General features: G+C 39.5%; 1 protein-coding gene across 7 annotated transcripts in view; it reads left to right on the top strand.

Moving 5' to 3' along the window:
* Positions 1 to 24,935, top strand: part of PTPRM (protein tyrosine phosphatase receptor type M) — a 901,381-nt gene that overhangs the window by 517,387 nt on the left and 359,059 nt on the right. For all 7 annotated transcript variants that reach the window (XM_075533118.1, XM_075533119.1, XM_075533122.1 and 4 more), the window contains one exon: positions 3,158 to 3,260. In XM_075533118.1, the coding sequence (XP_075389233.1) occupies positions 3,158 to 3,260 (103 nt within the window). The remainder of the gene's footprint in view (positions 1 to 3,157; positions 3,261 to 24,935) is intronic.

Raw genomic sequence — 24,935 nt, forward strand, 5'->3', positions numbered from 1 at the left:
TAAGCCAATCATTGCAGACCTCATCACGCCATCTCTCTTTCCTCTTTTTTTAACCGCCCCTTCGTTTTACGAAATATGATGTCTTTCTCCAGGGACCGGACTATCTTGACAACATGTGCAAAGTATATACGATGAAGTCTTGCCTTCCTTGCCTGTAAGGAGCATCCTGGTGGCACCTCTTCTAAGATTCCCAAGAGAGATTGATTTGTCTTTTCAGCAGTCCATGGGACGTTCAATATTCTTCTCCAGCACTATAATTCAAATGCGTTAGTTGTCTTTTGATCTTTTTTATTTCATGTTTGACTTTCACATGCATGTGAGGCAATTGAAAATACCATGGTGTGGATCAAGTATACCTTAGACCTCAAAGTAAAATCCTTACTTTTCACTACTCTAAAGTGGTCTTGTTCAGCCGATTCACCCAATGTAACTCATCTGATTTCTTGACTGCTACTTCCATGAACATTGATTGTGGATCCAAGCACGATTAGATCCTTGGCCACTTCAATCATCTCTCCACTTATTGTGATGTCATTTATTGGTCCATTTGTGAGTATTTGGGACTTCTTGACTTTGGGTTATAATCTATTTTGAAGGCTGCAATCCTTGATCTTCATCGGCAAGTGGTTCTAGTCTTCCTCACTTTCAGCAAGCAATGTTGTATTATGTTCTTATAGAAGGTTGTTAATAATCCTTCCTCCAATCTTGATATAATATTTTTAGCATGATCCAGTTTCTTTGATTATTTTCTCAACATACAGATTGAGTAAGTATGATGAGAGGATACAATTTTGACACACACCTTTCCTGAATTGAAGCCATGCGATGTCCCCTTGTTCTGTTTGAACAACTGTCTCTTGGTCTATGTACAGGTTCCACGTGAGCACACTGAAATGTTCAGGGAGCTCATATTTCTCAAAACCATCCATGGTTTGTTGGAATCCCCACAGTCAGGTGCATTTTCATAGTCAGTGAAACACAAATAAACATCTATATGACATTCTCTGCTTTCAGCCAATATCCATTTTGACATCATTTTGAACTTAATGTTCTATATTCTTTTTTTTCTTTTTAAATCATTTTATTGGGGGATCGTACAATTCTTATCACAGTCCATCCATTGTGTCAAGCACATGCGTACATTTATTGCCATCATCATTCTCAAAACATTATCTTTCTACTTGAGCCCTTGGTATCGGTTCCTCATTCCCCCCACTCTCTCCCCATTTTCCCCTCCCTCATGAACCCTTGATAATTTATAAATTATTATTTTGTCATATCTTACACTGTCCGACATCTCCCTTCACCCACTTTTATTTTATCCATCCCCCAGGAAGGAGGTTATATGTAGATCCTTGTGATCGGTTCCCTCTTTCTACCCCACCTTCCCTCCAGCCTCCAGGTATTGCACTTACCACTGGTCCTGAAGGGATCCTCTGCCCTGGATTCCCTGTGTTTCAAGTTCCTATCTGTACCAATGTACATCCTCTGGTCTAGCCAGATTTGTATGGTAGAAATGGGATCATGAGAGTGGGGGGAGGAAGCATTTAAGAACTAGAGGAAAGTTGTATGTTTCATCGTTGATATCCTGTGCCCTGACTGGCTCATATCCCTGTGACCCTACTGTAAGGGGATATCCAGTTGCCTACAGATGGGCTTTGGGTCTCCACTCTGCACTCACCCTCATTTACAATGATATGGTTTTTGTTCTTTGATGCCTGATACCTGATCCCTTTGTTACCTCATGGACCCATAGGCTAGTGTGCTTCTTCCATGTAGGCTTTGTTGCTTCTGAGTTAGATGGCCACTTGTTTATCTTCAAGCCTTTAAGACCCCAGATGCTATATCTTTTGATAGCCAGCCACCATCAGCTTTCTTCACCACATTTGCTCATGCAAACATTTGTCTTCAGCGAATGTGACAGGAAGATGTGCATCATGGAATGCCAATTTAATAGAACAAAGTGTTCTTGCATTTAGTAAGTACTACAATGGAGGTCCAATGTCCATTTGCTGCCTTACTACTAAACCTATAAATATATGCATGTCGATCTATTTCCCCACCATCCTATATAAATATATTTACATATATATGCCTATATTTAGACCTCTATAAATACCCTTTGCACCTAGTTCTTTCCTCTATTTCCTTTTACTTTTCTCTTATCCTACTATCATGCTCAGCCTTCATTTGGGTTTCAGTAATTTCTCTCAGTCCATTTCCCTTGCTGAATCCCTACCAGGCCTCACACCCTCCTTGCCACTAATTTTGGATCACTTGTTGCTCCCTTGTCCCTGGGTTGGCCAACACCACCTTTTTTACCTCTGCCTACCCCTCTCTCATGTCACCCCCAGAACCATCAGTCCCATTGTTTTCTCCTCCAGACTGTTCATCGAGCCTATCTTATCTAGATAGATCCGCAGAGATAATAATATGCACCAAAAAACAAGGCTTAGCAAGACAAAGGGACAAAAGAGAACACAACAATGACAACAAAAAAGAAAACCAATGACCCTGAGAAGAATAAATTAATGAAAAAAATTAATTTTTTAAAAGAAAGAAAAACCTGTAAATACATCAAGGTCTGATTGTTGATCTCTAGATGTGTCCTCCAGTCAAGTCTGATAGGGTGCCATGCTCTGGCCCCAAAGTCTACCCTTTGCACTCCCTCAGGAACTCCCTTCTCTGCTCCCCCTGTTGCTCTGCCACAAGCCTTCAGTGTTTTGCCTCCGTGTCACAGGGTCAGACCGGGCCAGTGTTGTCCTCCATAGGGCCATGGGTCTGCGAGGGACGCCTTGTCTAATAGTGGGATCAGCCACATGGTCCACTCTGTGCATTGGCTATTTCGAGTGGGGATATCATCCTCCAGGCCTGCTGGGCAAGGGGGTGCTCCACTCTCTCTTCCTCCCCATTCATTTGCTCCCATGTGATCTAATAAGACATGTCCCTCTCCCCTAGCTGCAGCTTCAGGCGGTCCTCTAAAGTAAATTCTTCTGGGGGGAGAGACAGTTCTCCACATAGCTGGTATTGGGGCTGGGCCCTCAGACTCCTCCAATGCTTTATGTTCTTAATGTCTTTTGTAAAAGAAAGTAGAAAGGAAATGGAAAATATTAAGTGGAAGTAATGAATTTCCTATTGTCTGTTTGTTTGATCCTAGCACCTTCTATGCCAGTATATGAACTTGAGACACCTCTGAATCAAACTGACAATACAGTGACAGTCTTGTTGAAACCAGCGCAAAGCAGAGGTGCACCTGTCAGGTAAGCAGAAAGCAGGGTAGCTAGCTTAGAGGGAAGGGCATCAAAGTTCTTAATGTCTCAGATGTGTATTCTAAGAATTTGTTACAAATCTCACCAGCATTTAAATCCATGTCTTTATAACACTGATTAAGAGAACTGAGAGGAAAGTCCTTGACGTGGACTGTTCAAGTATTGTGTATGGTGTGACTCCCTAGTGTGTGGAGCAGGTGGCTTGACGTCTAAAGGGTGGCTGTGTGTGGCAATGTAGGAGTACAGGAGAAGATGGCAATTTGTTCTGAACTATTTTCCTTAAATGGACTCTAATTTTCTGTTTACTTGAGGTAGTAAATCAGTTAACTTTTAGTGAATTGCCTAGTTTCTCAATTGAATATATGGTGTATAATTAGTTTTAAAAAGAAAGAAACTGGTGGTTAGAAAGAACAGTGTAATATCTTTATTTGTACAGGTTATAAGTTTATCCAATATCTAAGCCTAATTTATCATTCCATGATGATTTGTATATTGTAAAAATAACTGTGTAAGTTATACAGTAAATGAATAAAGTAAATTTATTCTTCCTTCTAAGGAGCAAAGAATGAATAAATCTTGAGTATGAACTTGTCATGAACTCATTAATCCATATAAGTGAAATTTTCTGCTTGTTTCATAGGGAATTTAAATCTTTTAATTTTGAGTTACCAGTATAGATTCCTTTGAAAGCAACATATTAAATCGAGTAGTTTACTCTAAGGAAACACTTAAGTCAACAATTAAGCCATAGCATATCGAGTTTGTTTCTATATTTCTTTTGTAGAGTTTTATTTCATTAACCTTTTGAAACCTGGTTATATTTAATCATATTATCGCTATAGTACCACAGGCAATCAGTTGTACATCTTTTGCTTGGCAAAATATATGTATGTCTCAATTCATAAGAGCAAACTTTAAAAAAAATAATACCCATTTATCATGAAGTCAGATTGGGGAAAAAATTATAAGGCAATTTAAAATTAATGCTGAGTTACTTAGCATAGTACCTCATGTAAAGCAGGTAGACTAGATCCGTGAACAGTGTAGTGTTTCCGTGCACAGTTACTCAAGTCAGAGTTTAAGATCACCCAGAGGGGCCTTGGAGGAAAGATCTGGTGATCTATGCCAGAAAAGTCACTGAATCTCTGATGGAGCATAATTCTACTCTGAACGACGTAGGATCACAGGGTCAGGATAGTCTAAATATCAGCTGCTAAATGATGATAAATTCCTGAGTGAAATTTGTGAAAACACTATGAAAATTGAAAATGTTCTAAAGAAAAATTATGCTGTTGACACTACACCCACCTTTGGTTGACCTGTGTATAGTCTGAGGGTTGTACTAACCTGATTGGCCAAAGAGTTCATTCATTAGTTGGCTGGCCAAGACCTATGGCCACAGTCCGGGCTTTTTTTGTGCTAGAAAGATGAATGTTCCTTATACGAAAATTGAACTTAAGACCATGGCCTTGTTAGCATTATTTTTTTCTGACCAATTTAGCCGTTGCCCAGACTCAGCAATAACAACGAGTTAGGAGTCAGGCTTTTATGGCTAAAGCACTCGGGACAGCTCGAGGTCACTCAGTCTCAAACTGAAGGAAACGGAGACCTAGACGTTTCTCAAAATCAGCTTCTGTTATCCCTTTTCCTCCTAGTCTCATTTTTAAGTTCCTTTTACATTGTAATTTTTTCATCCTACTGTTGAGCCCTGTGAACCATACTTATATCTACATCTTTCCAAGTCAGAAATTTTACAGTAGTTTCCTTTTGCTTGATCTAAATTAGCCCCACATCACCCCTGATCCCTTCTTGGAGTAGCTGTTACCCTCTGAACTATTGTTATTTTTTCCTACCATATTCTAAAGCATTTTCTAAAGTGTACCCTCTGAACTATTGTTATTTTTTTCTACCGTAGCCTAAAACATTATTATATTTTCTATCCTATTGCCTGTCAAACTAATTTCAAATGTTATCATTGTATCCAAAATGCCTGTCACCATAGATCTTACATCTTCATAAGGCCCAATTCTCAAAGTCAATTAATGTTATCATACTTGTATTAATAACAATTTCCAAGTTCCATATGTCTCTGCTTTCATTAAAAATCACAGCACACCAGCCTGCCTGACCATGAGGTGTAGAAGGGACTGGTTATCAGACATCAAAGAACTAAAAATCATATCAGTGGGTGCCCCCTTCCTGATATGATCACCGAAGTCAAACATGTGCATAAGCAAATGTGGTGAAGAAAGCTAATGGTGCCCAGCTATCAAAAGATAGAGCGTCTGGGGTCTTTAAGGCTTGAAGATAAACAAGCAGCCATCTAGCTGAGACTAAAAGCCCACATGGAAGAAGCACACCAGCCTATCTGACCATGAGGTGTAGAAGGGACCAGTTATCAGACATCAAAGAACTAAAAATCATATCAGTGGGTGCCCACCTTCCTGATATGATCAATGAAGACAAATGTGTGCATAAGCAAATGTGGTGAAGAAAGCTGATGGATCCTGACTATCAAAAGATATAATGTCTGGGTCTTGGAGGCTCGAAGATGAACAATTGGCCATCTAGTTCAGAAGTAACAAAGCCCACATGGAAGAAACACACCTGCCTGTGTAACCAGGAGCTGTCTAAGGGACCAGGTATCAAACATCAAGGAACAAAAAATCATATCATTTTAAATGTGTGAGTGCAGAGTGGAGACTCAAAGCCCATCACAGCCAACTGGACACTCCCTTACTGAGGGGTTATGGGGAGGAGATGAGCCAGTCAGGGTGCAGGGTAGCAACGAAGAAACATAAACTTTCTTCTAGTTCTTAAATGCTTCCCCCTCCCAACCCCCACTATCATGATCCCAATTCTACCTTACAAATCTGGCTAGATCAGAGGATGTACATTGGTACAGATAGCAACTGGAAGCACAGGGAATCAGGACAGATGACTCCTCCAGGACCAGTGGTGGTAGTGACAATGCCTGGAGGGTAGAGGGAATGTGGGGTAGAAAGGGGGAACTGATTACAGGAATATATGTATAGCCTCCTCCCTGGGGGATAGACAGCAGAGAAGAGGGCAGGGGAAGACGTCAGACAGTGTAACATATGACAAAATAGTGACAATTTGTGAATTATAAAGGGTTCGTGAAGTACAGGGGAGTGGGGAGGGAGGGGGAAAACGAGCAGCTGATATTAAGGGCTCAAGTGGAAGGCAAATGTTTTGAGAATGTTGATGCAACAAATGTACATATGCGCTTGACACAATGAATGTATGTATGGAGTGTGATAAGAATTATATGAGCCCCCAATAAAATGATTTAAAAAATCATGTAGTTGTTGTCTAAACACTCACTTAATTTGTCAGGATCATTTTAAATTCTGCCTCCACTATGTATTATATCTTGAATTCACCTAAATTGTATATAGATGAATATCTAGGTTCTGTATAGATTTGCCATCTATATTCAGCATTGGAATCATTGCTGTAGAGTATCCTATGATTCTAGAATTAGAGTCAATTCTTAAAGACACACTCTTCTATGAGACTATTCTATGAGAATTACATGAAAACACACCACAGACTTCCTTCTCTGGCAGAATGCAGGTCCCACAATTGATCATTCTGCGGTATAGATTTGAGGAAGTGAAGTATCACAACTTCATTTCTCCAAAAGGCTTACTTTTTAAAATAGCTTTCTTTTTCCATAGAAAAGTGAATGGTTGCCCAAAGGGACTCATTATATAGTACACCATAATACAGTTGATTAACTATTGAACAGACGTAAGACCAATACATACATATCTAAAAAGCTGTTTTGAGGGAAAGTGTCCATAGTGCTCATAAACTAAAAGGGGTATATGAAAAATTCAAGATTTCATTTTTTGTATAAAGAAGTGAGAACTTGATTAGGGAATCATGGGGACCTGAAATATAAAGCCATAATGTAGATTAAAAGTTCTGAACACATCTGGAAATTTGCAAAATGTACATGTAATCAAACTGCAATATGAGAACGCTTTTTCCCCAAATGATAAGATATATACTAGAAGAGAGAGGAAAGATTAAAGTGAACATCTGTTTACAAGCCTGCATTTTGCACAGTATTGTGTGTTCAAAACTGCTCTCATTGTGTAGCGTCCAAAACCCATTCTTTACATTGACTTGATTGTTTAATTCCTATTCATTGGTGTGGCAGATTCAGTTGTACTTCATTTATGCACTTGACCAAGTAAGGTGGTCATGTATTGATTCCCCCACAAAGCACTCCGTTTGGTTAAGGCTGATTCTTGAAATTGCACTAAATGCGTAATGTAAATGATTGTTGTCTTTTTATTGATTAACACCAATTCTGTCACATAAAATTATTAAATCCTGAGATGGCCAGGAAGAGCACAAACTCCATCATTCCAGATTGCCAGCTCGCACCTAGGACATAATTGTAATGTGGTTCTTTTTTTTTTTTTCGGAAGTTTTAAAACCTTTATTAGATAACCAGCCACTAGTTTTCATCCACGTTGACTGTCCGTAGGTTTTTGAAAGTGGTGACAGGCAGGTAGGTAACCAGTGTGTAGAGCTTGTTTCGGGACTCTTCATCCTCATTACGTTTCCTGGACAACCGCACATGGATGCGGTATGAGACATTCCTGCTTCCTTTGGCCCAGCCCGCTTTGTTGAGCCTGGTGTTGATTCGTACATCTGGTGTCCCCATCTCATTCCTGGCAAACTTCCGAATGCCCTTGAGCGCCCCAGGGGCACGCTTCTTGAAGCCCCCGCCATGGAAATGCTGTGAATGCTGATGGTGTCTTCCCTGGTCACGACCTCGTTGATGGCCAACGGCCCTTCTTCTTCTCACCGCCCTTCTTCGCGGGAGCCATAGCGCCGGGACCAGGCTGGAAGGGTAGAGCGCAAGGAATTGTCTGTAATGTGGTTCTTGGATCCTTTTTATCTTTCATAAGACACTGGAAAGCTGAGTTTTCTTTTCCTCCTTTAGAATCAGCTGATTTCTTTCTTTCCCCACCATTCATTTCATGCCGGTGCAATCCAACGGAAAACCATTGTCGTTTGGCAGGAACCCAGCAGCTGGAAAGCAAGAATGAGTCCCCACAAACCGTGTGTTTTTCATGCGCTGACAAAATTGTTTCTCTGATTTCACTTTTGCCCTGCACACACACACACAGATCATCGAGTATTGCTACAGGGTTCTAGTCCACACAGGTATGCATTTCTTCTGAACAAACGCATGTGAGCACACCTGCACCAATGAGTGGATGGCTGCAAAAAATTTCTTAGTAATACACATACATTAATCTTCTTAAGTTTCTCTTTTTAAAATGCCCTAATCAAAACCGCGGCTTCTGAAAGGACCTGCTGGGTCAATTACCTTCGAGGCAGCGAGGTGGAGAGATCAGATGAGAAGGTGACAGTGACTATTTTTAAGAATCCCAAAGAGGATAAATTTGAGAGATTTTCTCAAAGAACATAGAATGATCACAGGGCTGTATTATGAAGCAATTTAAGGAAAATTTAACTGTACCGGGGAGGAAAAGCCCAGCAGAAAAAATTGTGTTGAGGATTTTATTTTTCCTTCATGACAACTCCCCTGTTCACTCTTCACAGGTAGCAAGAGCTGGCCGAGGCGACTTTTATGGGGAAGCCTCCGCCCCTCCACCATATAGCCCTGATCGGCACTATCTCAGAGTCTGTGTAGTCCTAGGCCCGTGATCAGATATTTTGTCTTAACACCCGTTTTTCTCTGATCCTGTAAGTCCAAGGAAAAGTTTTCCTGGTACATACATCACTATATTATAATCCTATTTTAAAAATAATATTTTATCATATCTTTCCTCCTCATAAACTTTTCAACTGTCAACACATTTTCTCAACCAGGCCTTTCCTTTCCTTTGCCATGTTATTTGTGCACAACTTGGACATCCTTCTTTATCACACTGTCCTCCTCCCCAGACCTCCAGGTGCTCTCTCCATCAACAGTCTTCTAGTGGTCCACACCCCATTCTGTTCTTCATTGTGAAAGGGGCCTTTGGGCAAGCTGTCACTTCTGCCAGGGATTTGGTTTCCTCTGGCCCTCTCTCCCTCAGGTAATCCTTTCCTACTGCAAAGCCCAGGGTGGGGTAATCACCCCTGCTAGTTTGTTTACTATTACCCGGGCAAAGCACTGACTCCCACACTCACGTGACCTCTGGCCCTTGTTCATGCTGAAGTTGTTGTTGCAGGTGTGAGTAAAGCAGCAGGTGGGTCTGATTTATTTTTACATGTCCAACTGCAATTAGTGTAAGATCCCTCCACTTAAAGGGGAAAATGCTTAATTTTTAATTGTTTTAACATCACCCACATTCTTCATGGTTCGATTATCACATAGCAGATTAAAGCACTCTTAACACATTCACACAACTCTCACCTTTCAAGACCTTTCAGGCTTCAATATGTGTTAGTTTAGATGGTAGTGTACTTCTAGAAATTTGTCCATTTCTCCTAGGATTTAAACTTTGTTAAAGCACACTTCTTCACAGTAATTTGTAACTATCCCTTTTAGTTCACTTGATTCTGTTGTGACATCACCTCTCTCATTTCTATTTTGTGTTATTTACACTTTCTCCTTTTTGTTTGTTAAATTTGTCAGTAGTTTGTGGATTTTGTTAATCCTTTCAAAGAACCAACTTCAGGATGTGAGGGCGATCTGTCACCCCATTGATGGCCAGGGTCCGGCTGGCTAGGCAGATGTCCCCTTCCTCCCTCACCACTCATGTGTATCCATCTGAAGCTGTGCACTTGGTTGAAGAGGAAGACCTTCCCTGATAGAAGGGGTATGGGAGTAGCTGCTCTCCCCTGCTAGAACCTCCCAACCAGTCTCAAAGAACCAACTTGTTGTTTCGATTCTTTTGACTGTTTTCCTGTTTCGTTTCTTTCTGCTTGAATCTTTATTATTTCTGTTTTTCTAGTGGCTGTGTGCTTATTTTTCTGCTCATTTCCTAACTGGTGGAGATGTTTTATTCTTTGTTTGGTGTGTGTGTCTATTGCTATAAATTGCCCTCTAAGTGAGGCTTATTCTATGTCTCAAATATTTTGATAAGTTATGTTTCTGTTCTCAGTTTCTAAGTAGGATGTTATTCATTTCCACCTATTTGATTTTGCTCTTAATCTTCCTATTGTTGAGTTCTATTTTAATTGCAGTTTGATCTTAGAACAGGCTTTGTAATTCCTAGATGTTTTCCAATGTATTCAGGCATGCTTTGTGGCCTAATTTGTGGTCAGTTTTGGTGAGTTTGTACCGGACAGTATATAGTTTGTGCTATTGTTGAGGAAATAAATGTTCTTTATCTCTGTACGAAGTCAAGTTCTTTCATTCTTCTGTGACTTTGTTGAGTTTCTTCCTACTTATTCTATCCTTCAAAAACGTTTATTAAAGTCTCTATTATTGTAGTGTTGTCTATTTCTCTCTTGAATTCTACACATTTTCTTAATATATTTTGAGTTTCTGTTGTTGGGGCCATAAATATTTATTATAAGAAATTCAAAAATACTTATTTAGACTGCTTCCACAGAGCCCTGGTAAGGAGTCCTGGTGGCATGGAGGTTATGCCTTGGGCTGGTAACTACAAGACCAGCAGTTCAAAACCAGCAATCACTCTGAGGGAGAAATACAGGGCTATCTATTCCAATAGTTACAGTCTCAGAAACTCACAGAGCCAGTTCCAGCCTGTTCTACAGGGTCATGATGAGTCCATATCAAGTCTGATTTTTAGTTTTATAGAGCCACTGCTTGGATTATGCCTTGTTTGCAGGATCATACTGGAAAAACCATGTTTCATCTCCTATTGCAGTTCTTCTAATAAATACATTGGGATGATGACCCCCAGCTTTCTGACATTTAACGTGGAAAGATCTTCTCTTTCTGCTGCTGATTTGAGTGCAGTGGTTTGGGCATCAAAAGAGCACAACATGTCGTCAGCAATGAATTTTCCCTCAGAATTGTGTGCATTAGACCATTTTAGGTGTCTGTGGTTTGGGCTCTTGTTTCTGCTGTTCATCACTAGCTCTCTTCAATCAGGGTACAGATAGATGAATTTTCATGTGGCTAGTATACTACTGTTGTAAATATACCCATCACATCATTTTTCCAGTTCAAAATTTTTATAGATGTACAATTTACTGACATAGATGATAGTAAGTGGTTCTGCAAGCCTTCCCTTAATGAGTGCAATTTTGCATCACTAGTAAACCTTTCCTCTTCCACAAAACCCCGCTGAACACTAAGACGCTTTGATATGTATGCATTTGCCTTTTCTGGTATTCTTCTATCTGTGTATGCCTCACTGTGGAATTGTTGGGTCATCTAGTGCTTCTTTTATTTTTAATGATTTGAGTAACCACTACACTATTTTTCACAACAACCCTGCCACTTTTCATTCCTACCAGTGTAGATGAGGCTTCCAATTTATCCACCAAACAAAGTCAATCTCACTGCCAACTCATAGCGACTCTCCAGGACAGGGCAGAACTGTCTCTGTGAGATTCGCAGACTGTAACTGTTTATAGGCATAGAAAGTTTCATCCTCCTCACAAAGCAGCTGGTGATTTTAAACTGAAGACCTTGCAGATCACAGCCCAATGAGTAGCCGTTGCCCCATGTGAGCTCCCATTTACCTCCATCTTCACCAAGATGTCTTAGTTTCCCTTTGCCCCTCTTTTTGGTTGGACATTTTAGTGGTAGTGAAATAGTATTTTGTTGTAGTTTTGATTTTCATATCTCTGACAACTACGGTTATTGAGCATCTTTTCATGTATTTGGTGGCCATTTGAATATCCTCTTTGGTGAAATCTCCATTCACATCCTTTGCCTTTGTCCATTTTATATATATATATATGACAGCATATATAGGTCATTTTACATAATACTGTAATATGATATATAATAATACATCACATATTAACATACATATAATACATAGTTTATAATATGCACTATACCAATAATATCAAATATCAGTACATGTTTTTATATTATGGGCAAGGGATATATACATATATGTGTACATATATATGAGTGACCCCCAAAAAGGGAATTATACTAGGTGGGGCAGAACTTTTATAGTACATATTTTTCCCACTAGGCAAGTATTGAGTAACTCACTCTGAGTTGGTTTACCCAGTGGCATTGCCTGGAAAATGAATTTTTTTCACTTTTTGACAATGAATTTTTTTCATAAAAGCAATTTTTCCTCAAACCTCATTGTTTTGGTGATAGCCGATTTAAGGGAACAGCATGCAGTGGTGAAATTTTGTGTCCTGCTTGAGAACAGTGCTGCAGAAACTGTTGTGATGTGTTGTACAGAGCTTACAAGGACAGTGCTATGGGGAAACCTCAAGTGTACAAGTGGTTTTCAAAATAGGTAAAATATTGATTAATGACAAATTTCATTCTAGATGTCCATCAGCTTCCCAAACAGATGAAAATGTCAGCATATCGTACATTTAGAGTTCATTGCACCAGGTCAGACTGTTGATCAAGCTTCCTAGTTTGAGGTTCTGAAAAGCTTGTGTAACAGTGTGCAACAAAAGCCTCATTTTGACAGGTGGGGGACTGGTTTTGCCACCATAACAATGCACCTACTCATGCAGCCATCTCGGTGTGCCACTTGTTGGCAAACAAACAGTAGTCCTCTCTTGCCCCACGCGTTTTATTCACCCGACTTTGCTCCATGTGACTTCTTCTGTTTCTGCAAATGCAGAAGTACAAGAAAAAGAGGTGAAGAAAAAATGAGGGAAGTGTGGTCAGCCATCCAAAGAGATGAGCATGAAAAAATATTTCCAAGAAATTTGACAAATGTATTAGGTATAATAGAGAGTACTTTGAAGGTGATAAGATTGTTTTTAAAAATATATTTAAATACATAGCTTTCAAAAAAATCCATTTTGGGGGATTTTTGTATGTGTGTTTATGTTTGTATATATGTTTGTATAGTTAGCTAGATGATAGATAGATAGATAGATAGATAGATAGATAGATAGATAGATAGATAGATAGACAGACAGATAGATAGATAGATAAAGGGTCCTGTTTACATGTTGGGCTGCTAAATGCAAGGTTTAGAGTCTTGGAAACTTTCCGAGGCAGCTCTAACCTGTCCTATGTGGTCAGTTGACTCTGAGTTGTCCTTGACTTTGGTTGATATATGAGTTCTAATGTATATCTGGATATATATATATATATATATATATATATATATATATATATATATATATATATATAAAGCAGTCTTCTTCTGTGAAGTTTACAGGCTTGAACCCCATGGAGCAATTCCATTCTGTCCCAAGGGGCTCATATGAGTTGGAATTAAATTGATGACAGTGGGTTAGTCCTTTTCAGAAGAAGAAGAATGTGTTTGTTAATCAAGACAACCAATGGTAGTAACAAAGTGAACTACTAAAGATTGTGTTGGGTGATCATTTTGTTTGAAATCCTTATTTGAATGATTTTTAAAATTCCAATTTGTGGCCATGGTTAGGGCCTCTTCCTCAAAAGAACATTCTGGGTCTCTCTCTACCTCCTTTTAAAACTATATTATTCTTTGCTCTGAACCTCTCCATGGTAACCATCATGACAATTTTGTGTTTTAGTATGTATGAGTTCTTTTTCTATGGGTCATTGTTTATTGAAAATAAGAATATAAAATATTTCTCTCATCTCCAAAAGGAATGGTACTGGCATGCTTAATTTTTGCCTGGGGCCAGGAAGACACAACTTTTTGATCATGCTATTTCTTAACTCCTGCTAACCCAAAAGAAACCCATTCTTGTCCTTGAAAAGATAAATGTCTGAGGTTTAAAATGCAGATTATATGAAAACCTTTGAGTGTCACTTACAGCAGAAGCCATACATTAAACATGATTGTCCTCCTCACATGTGAGAGTAGGGTGATGTGTGTATCCCTCATCATGCTAACCAACAGCCCAAAGCCATTCATCAGGGTGGATTGGGGTATACATAAAAGTTTAACTCAGTTTCCCATGACATTAGAGAAAGCTGTGTTTCTTTTCCCCATTCCACCGCGACTGTCTGTAAACATTGGTGGTGGAATAATTTAACAGTGTCTTCAATTATAAACCCAAGTTACCAGAAGGTTGCATATTATCTGAATTGAACAATGTATTAGTGTAGTTATGAATCTCAAAGCTGTCGTGCCATTTGCTCTCTCGAACTGCTGGGCCTTCTTAATCACAACTGTTGATTTCAAGTGCTGTAAGTGATGAATTTCTAGAGGTATTCTACATTAAGACTGATAGCCTATCAGATAATAGTCAAAGTTTCTTTATCATATAACCTAGATTATTTTATGATAATAATATAAGCTATATTATTATAACTGATTTCATTTTATAATCTCATTAAACCTCTGAAAATGAAAAACAAACAAACTGATAGCCTTGTGAGCAAGGTTATTGGAAATTTTGACAGGCTAACTGAATTGACTTTAGATGCTAACCTTCACTTGGTAGAGTTTTCAAATTATATCTCTATGTGAGAAAAGATTGAAATTTCTAAGAGACTGATGAAGTCGCGTAAAGGGCAGGTAGTGAAAGTGGCCCAGTATGCTCTTCAGAGTCATGGACTTTCCTAGCTGAAAATCATGTCAGGGAGAACCCAGCTACTTTCCACACATTACAACCCATACAATAAACTTGCTTTGGATCATTCCCTTCAAAGGAGCATGCTATTTACTAGAACTTATCAACAAACAGATGGGATAGAATTGTTTATTATGAGAATGCTAAAGCACATGAAGATGCTAATATGTGTTATCAATAATGACTTTGTTATGTGTGTCATTATTATGTTTACATGTTGGTCTTCTATATACAAGACCAGAGGTTTGAAACCAACAATTGCTACTAGAGAGAGAGACGGGGCTTTCAACTCCTGGAGGGAGGGATTTAAGCATCTCAGAGACACACAGGGGCAGTTCTATTCTGTCACAGAGGGTCACTATGAATCAGCATTGACTGGATGGCAGTGTTGAAATTGTTATCATATTATGCTTGTTATATTTGTATTTTAGCTATTGATACTCAATTCCTCAACTTCTTAGAGAGTGGTACCAGGATTTTGTATGTTTCCCCCCCCCCCTGCATCTTTGTATCCCTTTTGAGTTATTTTGTAACTATGTCCCATCTCTTGACTTTCACCTCATGTTTTCCTGTCTAGTATCAGTATGATTATTTACTCTTTATTGAAAAAGTGGTACAAGCTCTCTTCAGTTATTAAAATTGCAATAAACATGCTTCACAACATTGGAAAATGTTACGTGGAATGTTAGGATTAATATCTAACTTCCATTCATTCACTCACTTGTTCACCGACTGTGGCTTGTTGTATTCAGCTCACTACAAAGATCCTGGCAGGTAACACAGCAAATACAGGGCACTCCGAGGATGCACTGTCAGCAAGAGAATCAGAGGGGGTCTTACTGAGAACGTGATATTTATGCCAGATTATAAAGAAGAACAAGGAAGTGACCAGGTCAAAATAAGAAAAGGTGGGTGCAGGTATACCAAGTAGCAGCATAGCAGACATAAAAATGTAAAATATGACCAATTGAAGAGATATAAACTGTGAGCATCCTAGAAAAAAGTACAAATAAAAGTATGTATATAAAAACAACCCCGTATATAGACGGTAAATGAGGCAAGACCAACGCTCAGTGGTGTTAATTGGATTTATGTATGTAATGCTGAAAGTGAACATTTCCCTATGCTAATCATTCTGTGAAATGTATGTAGATGTAATAGGAAATGCAAAGTGATAACAAAATGATTTTCATAATTTAGTTCCTAAAACAGAAGTGTGTAATACATGGTTATTAAATTGAACCTCATCTTTTTCTGCTGAACAGAAGTGATTATCACCTGAAACTTAAGAATGTAGGGAAAGGCAACCCCCGACATTCACTGCTCTCCAATCAATTTTGACTCATAGGAACTCCATAAAGAAGAGAAAACTCAAAAACCCACATTAAGTCAATTCCAACTTATAGCAAGCCTATAGGACAGAGTAAAACTGCCCCTGTGAGTTTCTGAGACTGTAATATTAAAAAAAAAAAGTTTTTTAACTGCAGTAGAATGCCTCATCTTTCCTCCAAAGAGTTGCTGCTGGTTTTAAACTGTTGACTTTGTGGTTAACAGCCCATTGCATAACCCCTATGCCACCAGGGCTCCCATAAAAGAGTGTAGGAGTGCCATCAATCTTGTATGGAAGCAGACTGCCAATGTGCCTTGCACAGAGGGCCTGGTGGGTTTGTACCACAACAGTTTGGTTAGTTGGCAAAGATATAACCACTGCGCCACAAGGACTCTTGTCGATAAGAAGTTTAAGATACAAAACATAATTTCATTAGATATATCAGGAACAAGTGGGGTCTTGAATTTACTTATTTTTCCTAAATAAAGCTACACACCATGCTGCTTCCAGATAGTCCATAAGCATAAAATAACATCCAATATTTTCCCTTGAACTGATCTGTTATTTCTCTTTTAATAAAAGAGAAATCATTAAAGAATACCTTCCTATCACACATGAAAGAACACTTGACATGGACTTAGAAGACGTCCCAGGCCACACCTCCCACTCGCTGTGTGGCCATGCACCATCATGCGTATGCTCTTTCTTCAGTGGTAAAATAGGCATTGAATACCTACCCTGGCTGCCTCGCAGAGTTGCCATGGAGATTAATATATGTGAAAATTCTTTGTAAACAAAATGTGCTAAAAGAAGGTAAAACTACAATATCACCATTTGCTTAACAAAACATGCTGACTATGCTGCTACTCAGAATATTTCTTGATTTTAGTAAGATATTTAAAATTTCGAATCATTTTTGGACCATAAAGTGTTTGCAGTGGTTATCATGTAAATAGGCTCTATTTCTAATAACCAAACTCACTGACTTGGTGAGTCAATGCAGACGCATAGCAGCCCTGTGGGTTTCCAAGACTGTAACTGTATACAGGAATAGAAAGCCCAGTCTCCCTACCTCTGAGCTACTGCTGACTTCAAATTTCCCACCATGTGGGTCACAGCCATTCGGTGCATAACCACTTCTCTACTAGGGTTCCTCTGTTTTATATCAACATAAATTTTATGGAAATTGAAAGACATGTGCTTGGTATGAATGCTGTGAATTTATCCTATAAAATTATGAAAGTTTTAGAAGACCTTTTGTTCATTTGCTCATCATTGCGATAAAAAGAGGCCTTGTTGATTTAAGTAGTAGACAGTGAATATCTCCTTTCTGGGAACAAAGGTGCTAAAAAAATTTAAAACATATAAAATGCACCACAACATGAAGTTCAGTTAAACTGGTTTTAAATCCTCATTCTTAGCCATCTTGTCTTTGGACAAGTTGTGTAACTTCTCTGAATTTCATTTTCATCATTCATTAGATGTGGTTGATAAAAGCTACCTCAAGGGACTGTTTTCGGGATTTTATGTACTGCAGGCATTGTCACTCCACTTATGAAACATTGTTACTGTGCTTGCTACAAGCATTTTTGCCTGTGATGAAGAATAATAAGGGATAGGTAGTGTGGTTTGACACGTTGGTTTTTTTTTTGCCGATATACTGAGGAAATTCCTGGGACTGAGTTAATCCAGAAAGAACCTGTTATTTCTTCAGATCAGTGTAGCCTAATATAATATTAATTAGAGAACTAAACACTTCATAAACACACTTTGGTTGAGTACTTGTGTGTGTAGCCCCATGGGACCTCATTTCTTTCCATCTTCATGGCTTCACCGTCACTCTGCAGATGAAGGACCCAAGGTTTAAGGAGGTTGCATGTTTTAAGGTAAAACTGGGCCATGAGCTCAGGCAGGCTAAACCTCCCTCCTCCCATGAGCTCTGCCTAAAACCTCCCTCCTCTGGGGCTCTCAGAGTGTAGATTCTTCCCCGCAGATTGTGTTTGGAATGAAAACATTTGCACATTTCTTGGGAGAAATAAGTAATTCTTCAAATTAGTAACCTCTCCAGTGGCTTTTCAAGTGTTAAAAAAGTACATTACAGCTTTATTTTGTTCTTAGATTTGCAGAAGTGGTTAGGGTTTGTAATCCTTATTAGCAGGGTGTGTGTGTGTGTGGTGTGTGTGTGTGTGTGGTGTGTGTGCATGTGTGCGTGTTGTATGTGTGTGTGTGGTGTGTGTGGTGTGTGTGTGGTGTGTCTGTGTGTGGTGTGTGTGTGTGGTGTGTATATGTGTGTGTGTGGTGTGTGGTGTGTGTGTGGTGTGTGTGTGGTGTGTGTGTGTGAGTGTGTGTGGTGTGTGTGTGTGAGGTGTGTGTGGTGTGTGTTTGGTGTGTGTGGTATGTGAGTGTGTGGTGTGTGGTGTGTGGTGTGTGTGTGTGGTGTGTGTGTGTGTGTGTGGTGTGTATGTGTGTGGTGTGTGTGAGTGTGTGTGTGTGTGTGTGTGTGGTGTGTGAGTGTGTGTGTGTGAGTGTGGTGTGTGAGTGTGTGTGTGAGTGTGTGTGTGTGTGTTTTAATTTGACCATGCCATCATTATTATTTTCAAGCAAAGACTTTTTTTCTGTTATTTTTTAAAAACCCAACACCTAATGGTTTAGCAATATAAAACTGAGTACTCAAAACAAAATTGTTTTACAGAATTGGTGGATTATTATCTAGCTTATTGGATTTTTACTGCTATTGTTTTGCTCTCTTCACCCTCTTTCATCATTTTTTATCATCTCCAGAGAATCATAAAGTAACAGGTCTTTTAATTTTTTGTATTTAATGCTTATACGTAGTGTTTTAACTTTCCCCATAAACTTATTGAAGAAGTCAGGAATCTCTTAATTTGGGGGACTAAATACGATTTTGTCACAGTTCTTGAGCCTTTTAAAAGAGTCTTATCCATTGCTGAAGTTGCTTGAACAACTTAAATCTAACTTCAAAAGTAATAATATGTTTTTCTCTTTGGGATACACAAACATCAAAATTGTATTCACTTGTAAGTTTTAGATTTAATTATACTATATTAACTTGTTTTATTCTTTTTTAATAGTGAGGAATGACTACAGTATGTGTTAACCACAGGAATTAAATCCTTTAGTACCACCACCTCTATCCCACCCCCATCTGCTTTGAGATGGTCTTTATTGTGTTAAAAACAATACTCTGGATTCCCTTGCAGCCAGAAGCAGACATCATTTTTATTAATGTTTCTTCTGGGATGACAATGTCAGTCATCCCTTTGAAAACTCATTTTAGAAACTGAGTTTGTTCTTTAAGAACCCATGAAAGGAAGTTTTAAAAATGGTTAAGGAAGATAATAATAGAGTAGATATAGTTGAGAGTTTATACAAAGAAACTTAATTTAACTTTCCTTCAAACTCCATCTTCAACTTTCTTTTGTGCATGGAATATGTTACCTGGGTTCCCTACCTCAGTTGTGCACATTGACACCTTGGAGCTTTCTGATGCCCTTGTACTCTCTTCTCTGGGGTCAATGAGCTAGAATCAACCCCATGGCAATTGGTATGGTTGGTCTGCATATAGTTAAAGTCTCTGTGTAGTAAAAGTGGTTAATGGTCTGGGTTGCTAACAAAAAGTTAGAGAATCTCTATTCAAGTCCACCAAGAGGTCTCTCAGGAAAAGCCTGGCAATATGTTTTTTAAAAAATCAACCATTGGGAAAAAATGTCAACCGTTGAAAATCCTATGGAGGTTCCACTCTGACACATGTGAAATCTCCAGGAGTTATAGTTGATATGAGAGCAACTTATTTGTTTTCTTTGGGGAGGGGTTATTATCTATGTCTGTCTCTATCTATCTATCTATCTATCTATCTATCTATCTATCTATCTATCTATCTATCTATCTATATATCTACCTATCTATGCCCAGAGATAGCACAGATCAAATCTAATTGTGCCCTGTTTTTGTGAGCCTCCCTCACACTGACAGAGCAGAGCCCGCCCTTGTTACTCTCAGCCTTTCCTAGGTGAAGGCCATGGGAACCAGGGGATTGGGCCTGGTCATATCCCCCAGAGTACAGTTCTGCCAGGAGCCAGGCAGTATGAGAACAGAGTGAGACCTACCCTGCCAAAATCTGGAGCCTCAACTGAGTCAGAGCCTGACACTTGTCTATATTAATTATTGATGTATGTATGGATTGTGATAAGAGTTGTATCAGCCCCAATAAAATGATTTAAAAAAAGAAAAGGAAAAATGTCCTTGTGGTTCCTTTGAAGCTGGCATAGTGAGTCTGATGGAAAAACGGTTGGAACTTCAGTGTATTATTTGCATACGACAATGGAGTAGATAGATTACATCAGATCAAAAGAAATTTGTCTTTTGTTATTGTTCCTACTGTTCTGTTTCAAATGTGGGGGAAAGGTGGTGGCCAGTGGCAATGTGTTACTAACAGGTGCAGTTGCTTAGATTCTTGGTCCAGACCAGTTGTCCTACATGTAGTAGATAGTGAGAAGTACCTTGATACTAGAGATCAATTCTCCTACCTTTTACCCTGGCTTTACTTTGCACACACCCTTATTATACCCCTGTAATTGGAACTCCTTGTTCAAATGACTTGCTTCTAACACATTATAATAGACTTATCATGGTCAGGAACAATCTGTGCCTAATTCCTTTCTGTTTTACCATGTGCCTGACATAGGGCCTGATCCTCATACTTGCAGAAAGGGTAAAAGGTACACAAGTGAAGTAAATTTCATCTAACATGATGCTGTTAGAACTTTGCCTAATCTTGCCTCTGGGGTCTTAAAATATTACAGGTCAAAAGAATTAGAGTGCTTATCATTGCTTATGACCCGGTGGTAAAGCTGGAACCAGTTGCCTCACATGACTCCCAGTTCAGTGTTCCCCCACAGACTCTCTTCTTGTTCTCTCCTCTGGTGCAGGCTTTTGTATTTCAGTTAACCCAAACAGAGCTATCAGGGAAACATACAGAGGAAAGATTCCCACCTTGATTTTTAAAAAAAACATTTTATTAGGGGCTCATACAACTCTTATCACAATCCATACATATGCATACATCAATTGTATAAAGCACATCTGTACATTCTTTGCCCTAATCATTTTCTTTTTTTTTCTTTTCTTTTTTTACATTTTATTAGGGGCTCATACAACTCTTATCACAATCCACACATATACATACATCAATTGTATAAAGCACATCCATACATTCTTTGCCATAATCACTCTCAAAGCATTTGCTCTCCACTTAAGCCCTCCATATCAGGTCCTCTCTTTTTATCCCCCTCCCTCCCCGCTCCCCCTCCCCTTATGAGCCCTTGATAATCCACAGATTGTTAATTTGTCTTATCTTGCCCTATCCGGAGTCTCCCTTCCCCACCTTCTCTGCCGTCCATCTCCCTGGGAGGAGGTCACATGTGGATCCTTGTAATCAGTTCCCCCTTTCCAACCCACTCACCCTCCACTTTCCCAGCATCGCCCCTCACACCCCTGGTCCTGAAGGTATTGTCCACCCTGGATTCCCTGTGCCTCCAGCTCCCATATGCACCAGTGTACAACCTCTGCCCTATCCAGTCCTGCAAGGTAGAATTCAGATCATGGTAGTTGGGGGAGGAAGCATCCAGGATCTGGGGGAAAGCTGTGTTCTTCATCAGAACTACATCGCACCCTGACTGACCCATCTCCTCTCCTAAACCCCTCTATGAGGGGATCTCCAGTGGTCAACATTTGGATCTCGGGTCTCCACATTGCACTTCCCCCTTCATTCACTATGGTATATATATATATATATATATATATATATATATATATATATATATATATATATATATAAAATTCTTTTTTTTTTTTTGCATGATGCCTTATACCTGGTCCCTTTGGCACCTCTGATAGCACTGGCTGGTTTGCTTCTTCCATGTGGGCTTTTCTGCTTCTGAGCTAGATGGCCGCTTGTTCACCTTCAAGCCTTTAAGACCCCGGACACTATCTCTTTCGATAGCCGGGCACCATCAGCTTTCTTCACCACATTTGCTTATGCACCCATTTGTCTTTGGCGATCGTATCATGGAGGTGTGCAGCCAATGATACGATTTTTTGTTCTTTGATGCCTGATAACTAATCCCTTCGGGACCACGTGATTACACAGGCTGGTGTGTTCTTCCATGTGGGCTTTGTTGCTTCTGAGCTAGATGGCCGCTTGTTTATCTTCAAGCCTTTAAAACCCCAGTCACCATCTCTTTTGATAGCCTGGCACCATCAGCTTTCTTCACCACATTTACTTGTTCACCCACTTTGGCTCCAGCAGTTGTGTCAGGAGAGTGAGCATCATAGAGTGCCAATTTAATAAAAGAAAGTATTCATGCATTGAGGGAGTGCTTGAGTAGAGGCCCAAGGTCCTTCTGCCACCTTAATACTTAACCTATAAATATAGACACAGATCTATTTCCCCATCCTCGTATATATACTTACATGTACATGTTTTTGTCTAGACCTCCATAAATGCCCCTTGACTCCCAGCTCCTTCCTCCATCTCCCTTGACTTTCTTCCTGCCCCACTACCATGCTCCATCCCCATCTGGGTTACAGATATACCTCTTCTCTAAGCAACCTTACCCTTGATCATTCACCACCAGGCCTGCCACTCCCCCCTCACTACCATTTTGATCCCATGTTGTTCCCTTGTCGCTGTGTTTGTTAATACCACTTCCTTAACCCCCCTACCCCCACCCCAAGTCCTCCCGGAACTGTCGGTCCCATTGTTTTTCCTCCAGATAGTTCATCCAGCCTGTCCTATTCAGACAGACCTGTGGAGACACTAACATGCACAAAAACAAGACAGAGGAAAACAAAGCAACAGTATACAACCAGACAACAAAACAACAAAAACAAACCACTGACAAAGAACAAAACAAAACACTTCACAAAAGAAAAGCTTGTAGTTAGTTCAAGGATCTTTTGCTGGCCCTTAGGAGCGTTTTCCAGTCCAGTCTGTTGGGGTACCACGCCCTGGCCCCAAAGTCCACTTTCAGCATTCCCTGGGGACCTTGCCACTCCATTCCCTTGCTGTTCCGCTGCACTCCCCCAGTGCTTTGCCTCGGTGTGGCCCCACCTTGATTTTGATAGTGTTCTATTTCTGTTCAAACCACTAAGGCTCTTTCAGAGAATATCTCCTAATAATAGCCATTGACCTTAAAGAGTCATTTATTTGTTATTAAATCATGATGATTAAATTGTGACAAGCTTAAGTGAAATAAAATATGCAAAGGAAATGTCTTTATTTATTTAAAGGGGAACAAATCACTGTTTAAAAATCATTTTATTGGGGGCTCATACAACTTATTACAATCCACACATACATCAGTTGTGTAAAGCACATTTATACCTTCATTACCCTTGTCATTCTTAAAAAGTTTGCTCTCCACTTGAGCCCTTGGTATCAGCTCCTCATTTTTCCCCCTCCCACATGAACCCTTGATAATTTATAAATTATTATTTTTCGTATCTTACACTGTCCAACGTCTCCCTTCACCCACTTTTCTGTTGTCCATCCCCAAGGGAGGAAGTTATATGTAGATCCTTGTTATCAGTTCCCCCTTTCCATCCCACTCTCCCTCCACCCTCCCAGTATCACCACTTTCACCACTGGTTCTGAAGGAATCATCTGCCCTGGATTCCTTGTGTTTCCAGTTCCCATCTGTACCAGTGTACACCCTCTGGTCTAGCCAGAATTGGGATCATGATAGTGGGGGAGAGAGGGGAGGAAGCATTTAGGAACTAAAGGAAAGTTGTATGACAAATCACTCTTAAAGATGTTCCATCTAGGAATAATTTACTTGAAATCCGGTGCCTGTTGAGAAGATTAATAACAGGTGGCCTTTTACAGAGCTCCTCAGCCTGAGTCCAATGTTCTACTTGTTCTTTTATTATCCCAAACCTCCATAATTAAAGGATTCTTTCTTACCCTGCCCTTTTTCCCAATAAGGGACTTTGAGTTCATATTTCTCACCCAGCCTCTCAGCTGTAATTAATATTTTATTGTATCAGATTTTATCACTAGCTACAAGAGCATCAGGGAACTGAATTGCATGTGAACGCACACATGCACAAACACACACAAACAATTGTGATTTAACCGATGCGAGCAAGCTCTCCACGATGCCCTTGTGCTAAAAGAATACAAAATCTATGTGTGATGTTCAGCAAATAGTCCAAAGCAGTTTGTGTTGGATTTCATCTATATCTGAGAAGACAAAAATTAGTTAAAGTTGCTAACATAGAAGATTCCACTTCACAGATCTGCTTAAACTGTTTTTCTTCCCCAGTGCTCATGGTCTGTGGGAGCTTGAGTACGTTCTGTTTGCATCTACAGTGTAATGAATGGGATTTGTTAAGTCAGCCGCTTTCAGCCAGATGGTACATGGTTAAGGAATTTTAACCATGGAGACAGATACTGAATTCTGACTGCTTTTCCTTGTTACTTGAGGAAAGTACTTTTAAAACTTAGTTTAGTCTTTACCAGTTGGCTTGGATTACTAGGACGTTGTTTCAGGGAAGAATGCAGCCAGATTTAGGAAAAAACACGCGTTGAGCAAAGCACAAGAAGACTAAATTCTGTGTTGGGAGTTAAATGTAATCTGATGCCAGAAACGTTCATTATTATGTGTGCTTTACATGCT

This window comes from Tenrec ecaudatus, chromosome 15, assembly GCF_050624435.1.
Source record: "Tenrec ecaudatus isolate mTenEca1 chromosome 15, mTenEca1.hap1, whole genome shotgun sequence".
In the NCBI taxonomy this organism is placed as follows: Eukaryota; Metazoa; Chordata; class Mammalia; order Afrosoricida; family Tenrecidae; genus Tenrec; species Tenrec ecaudatus.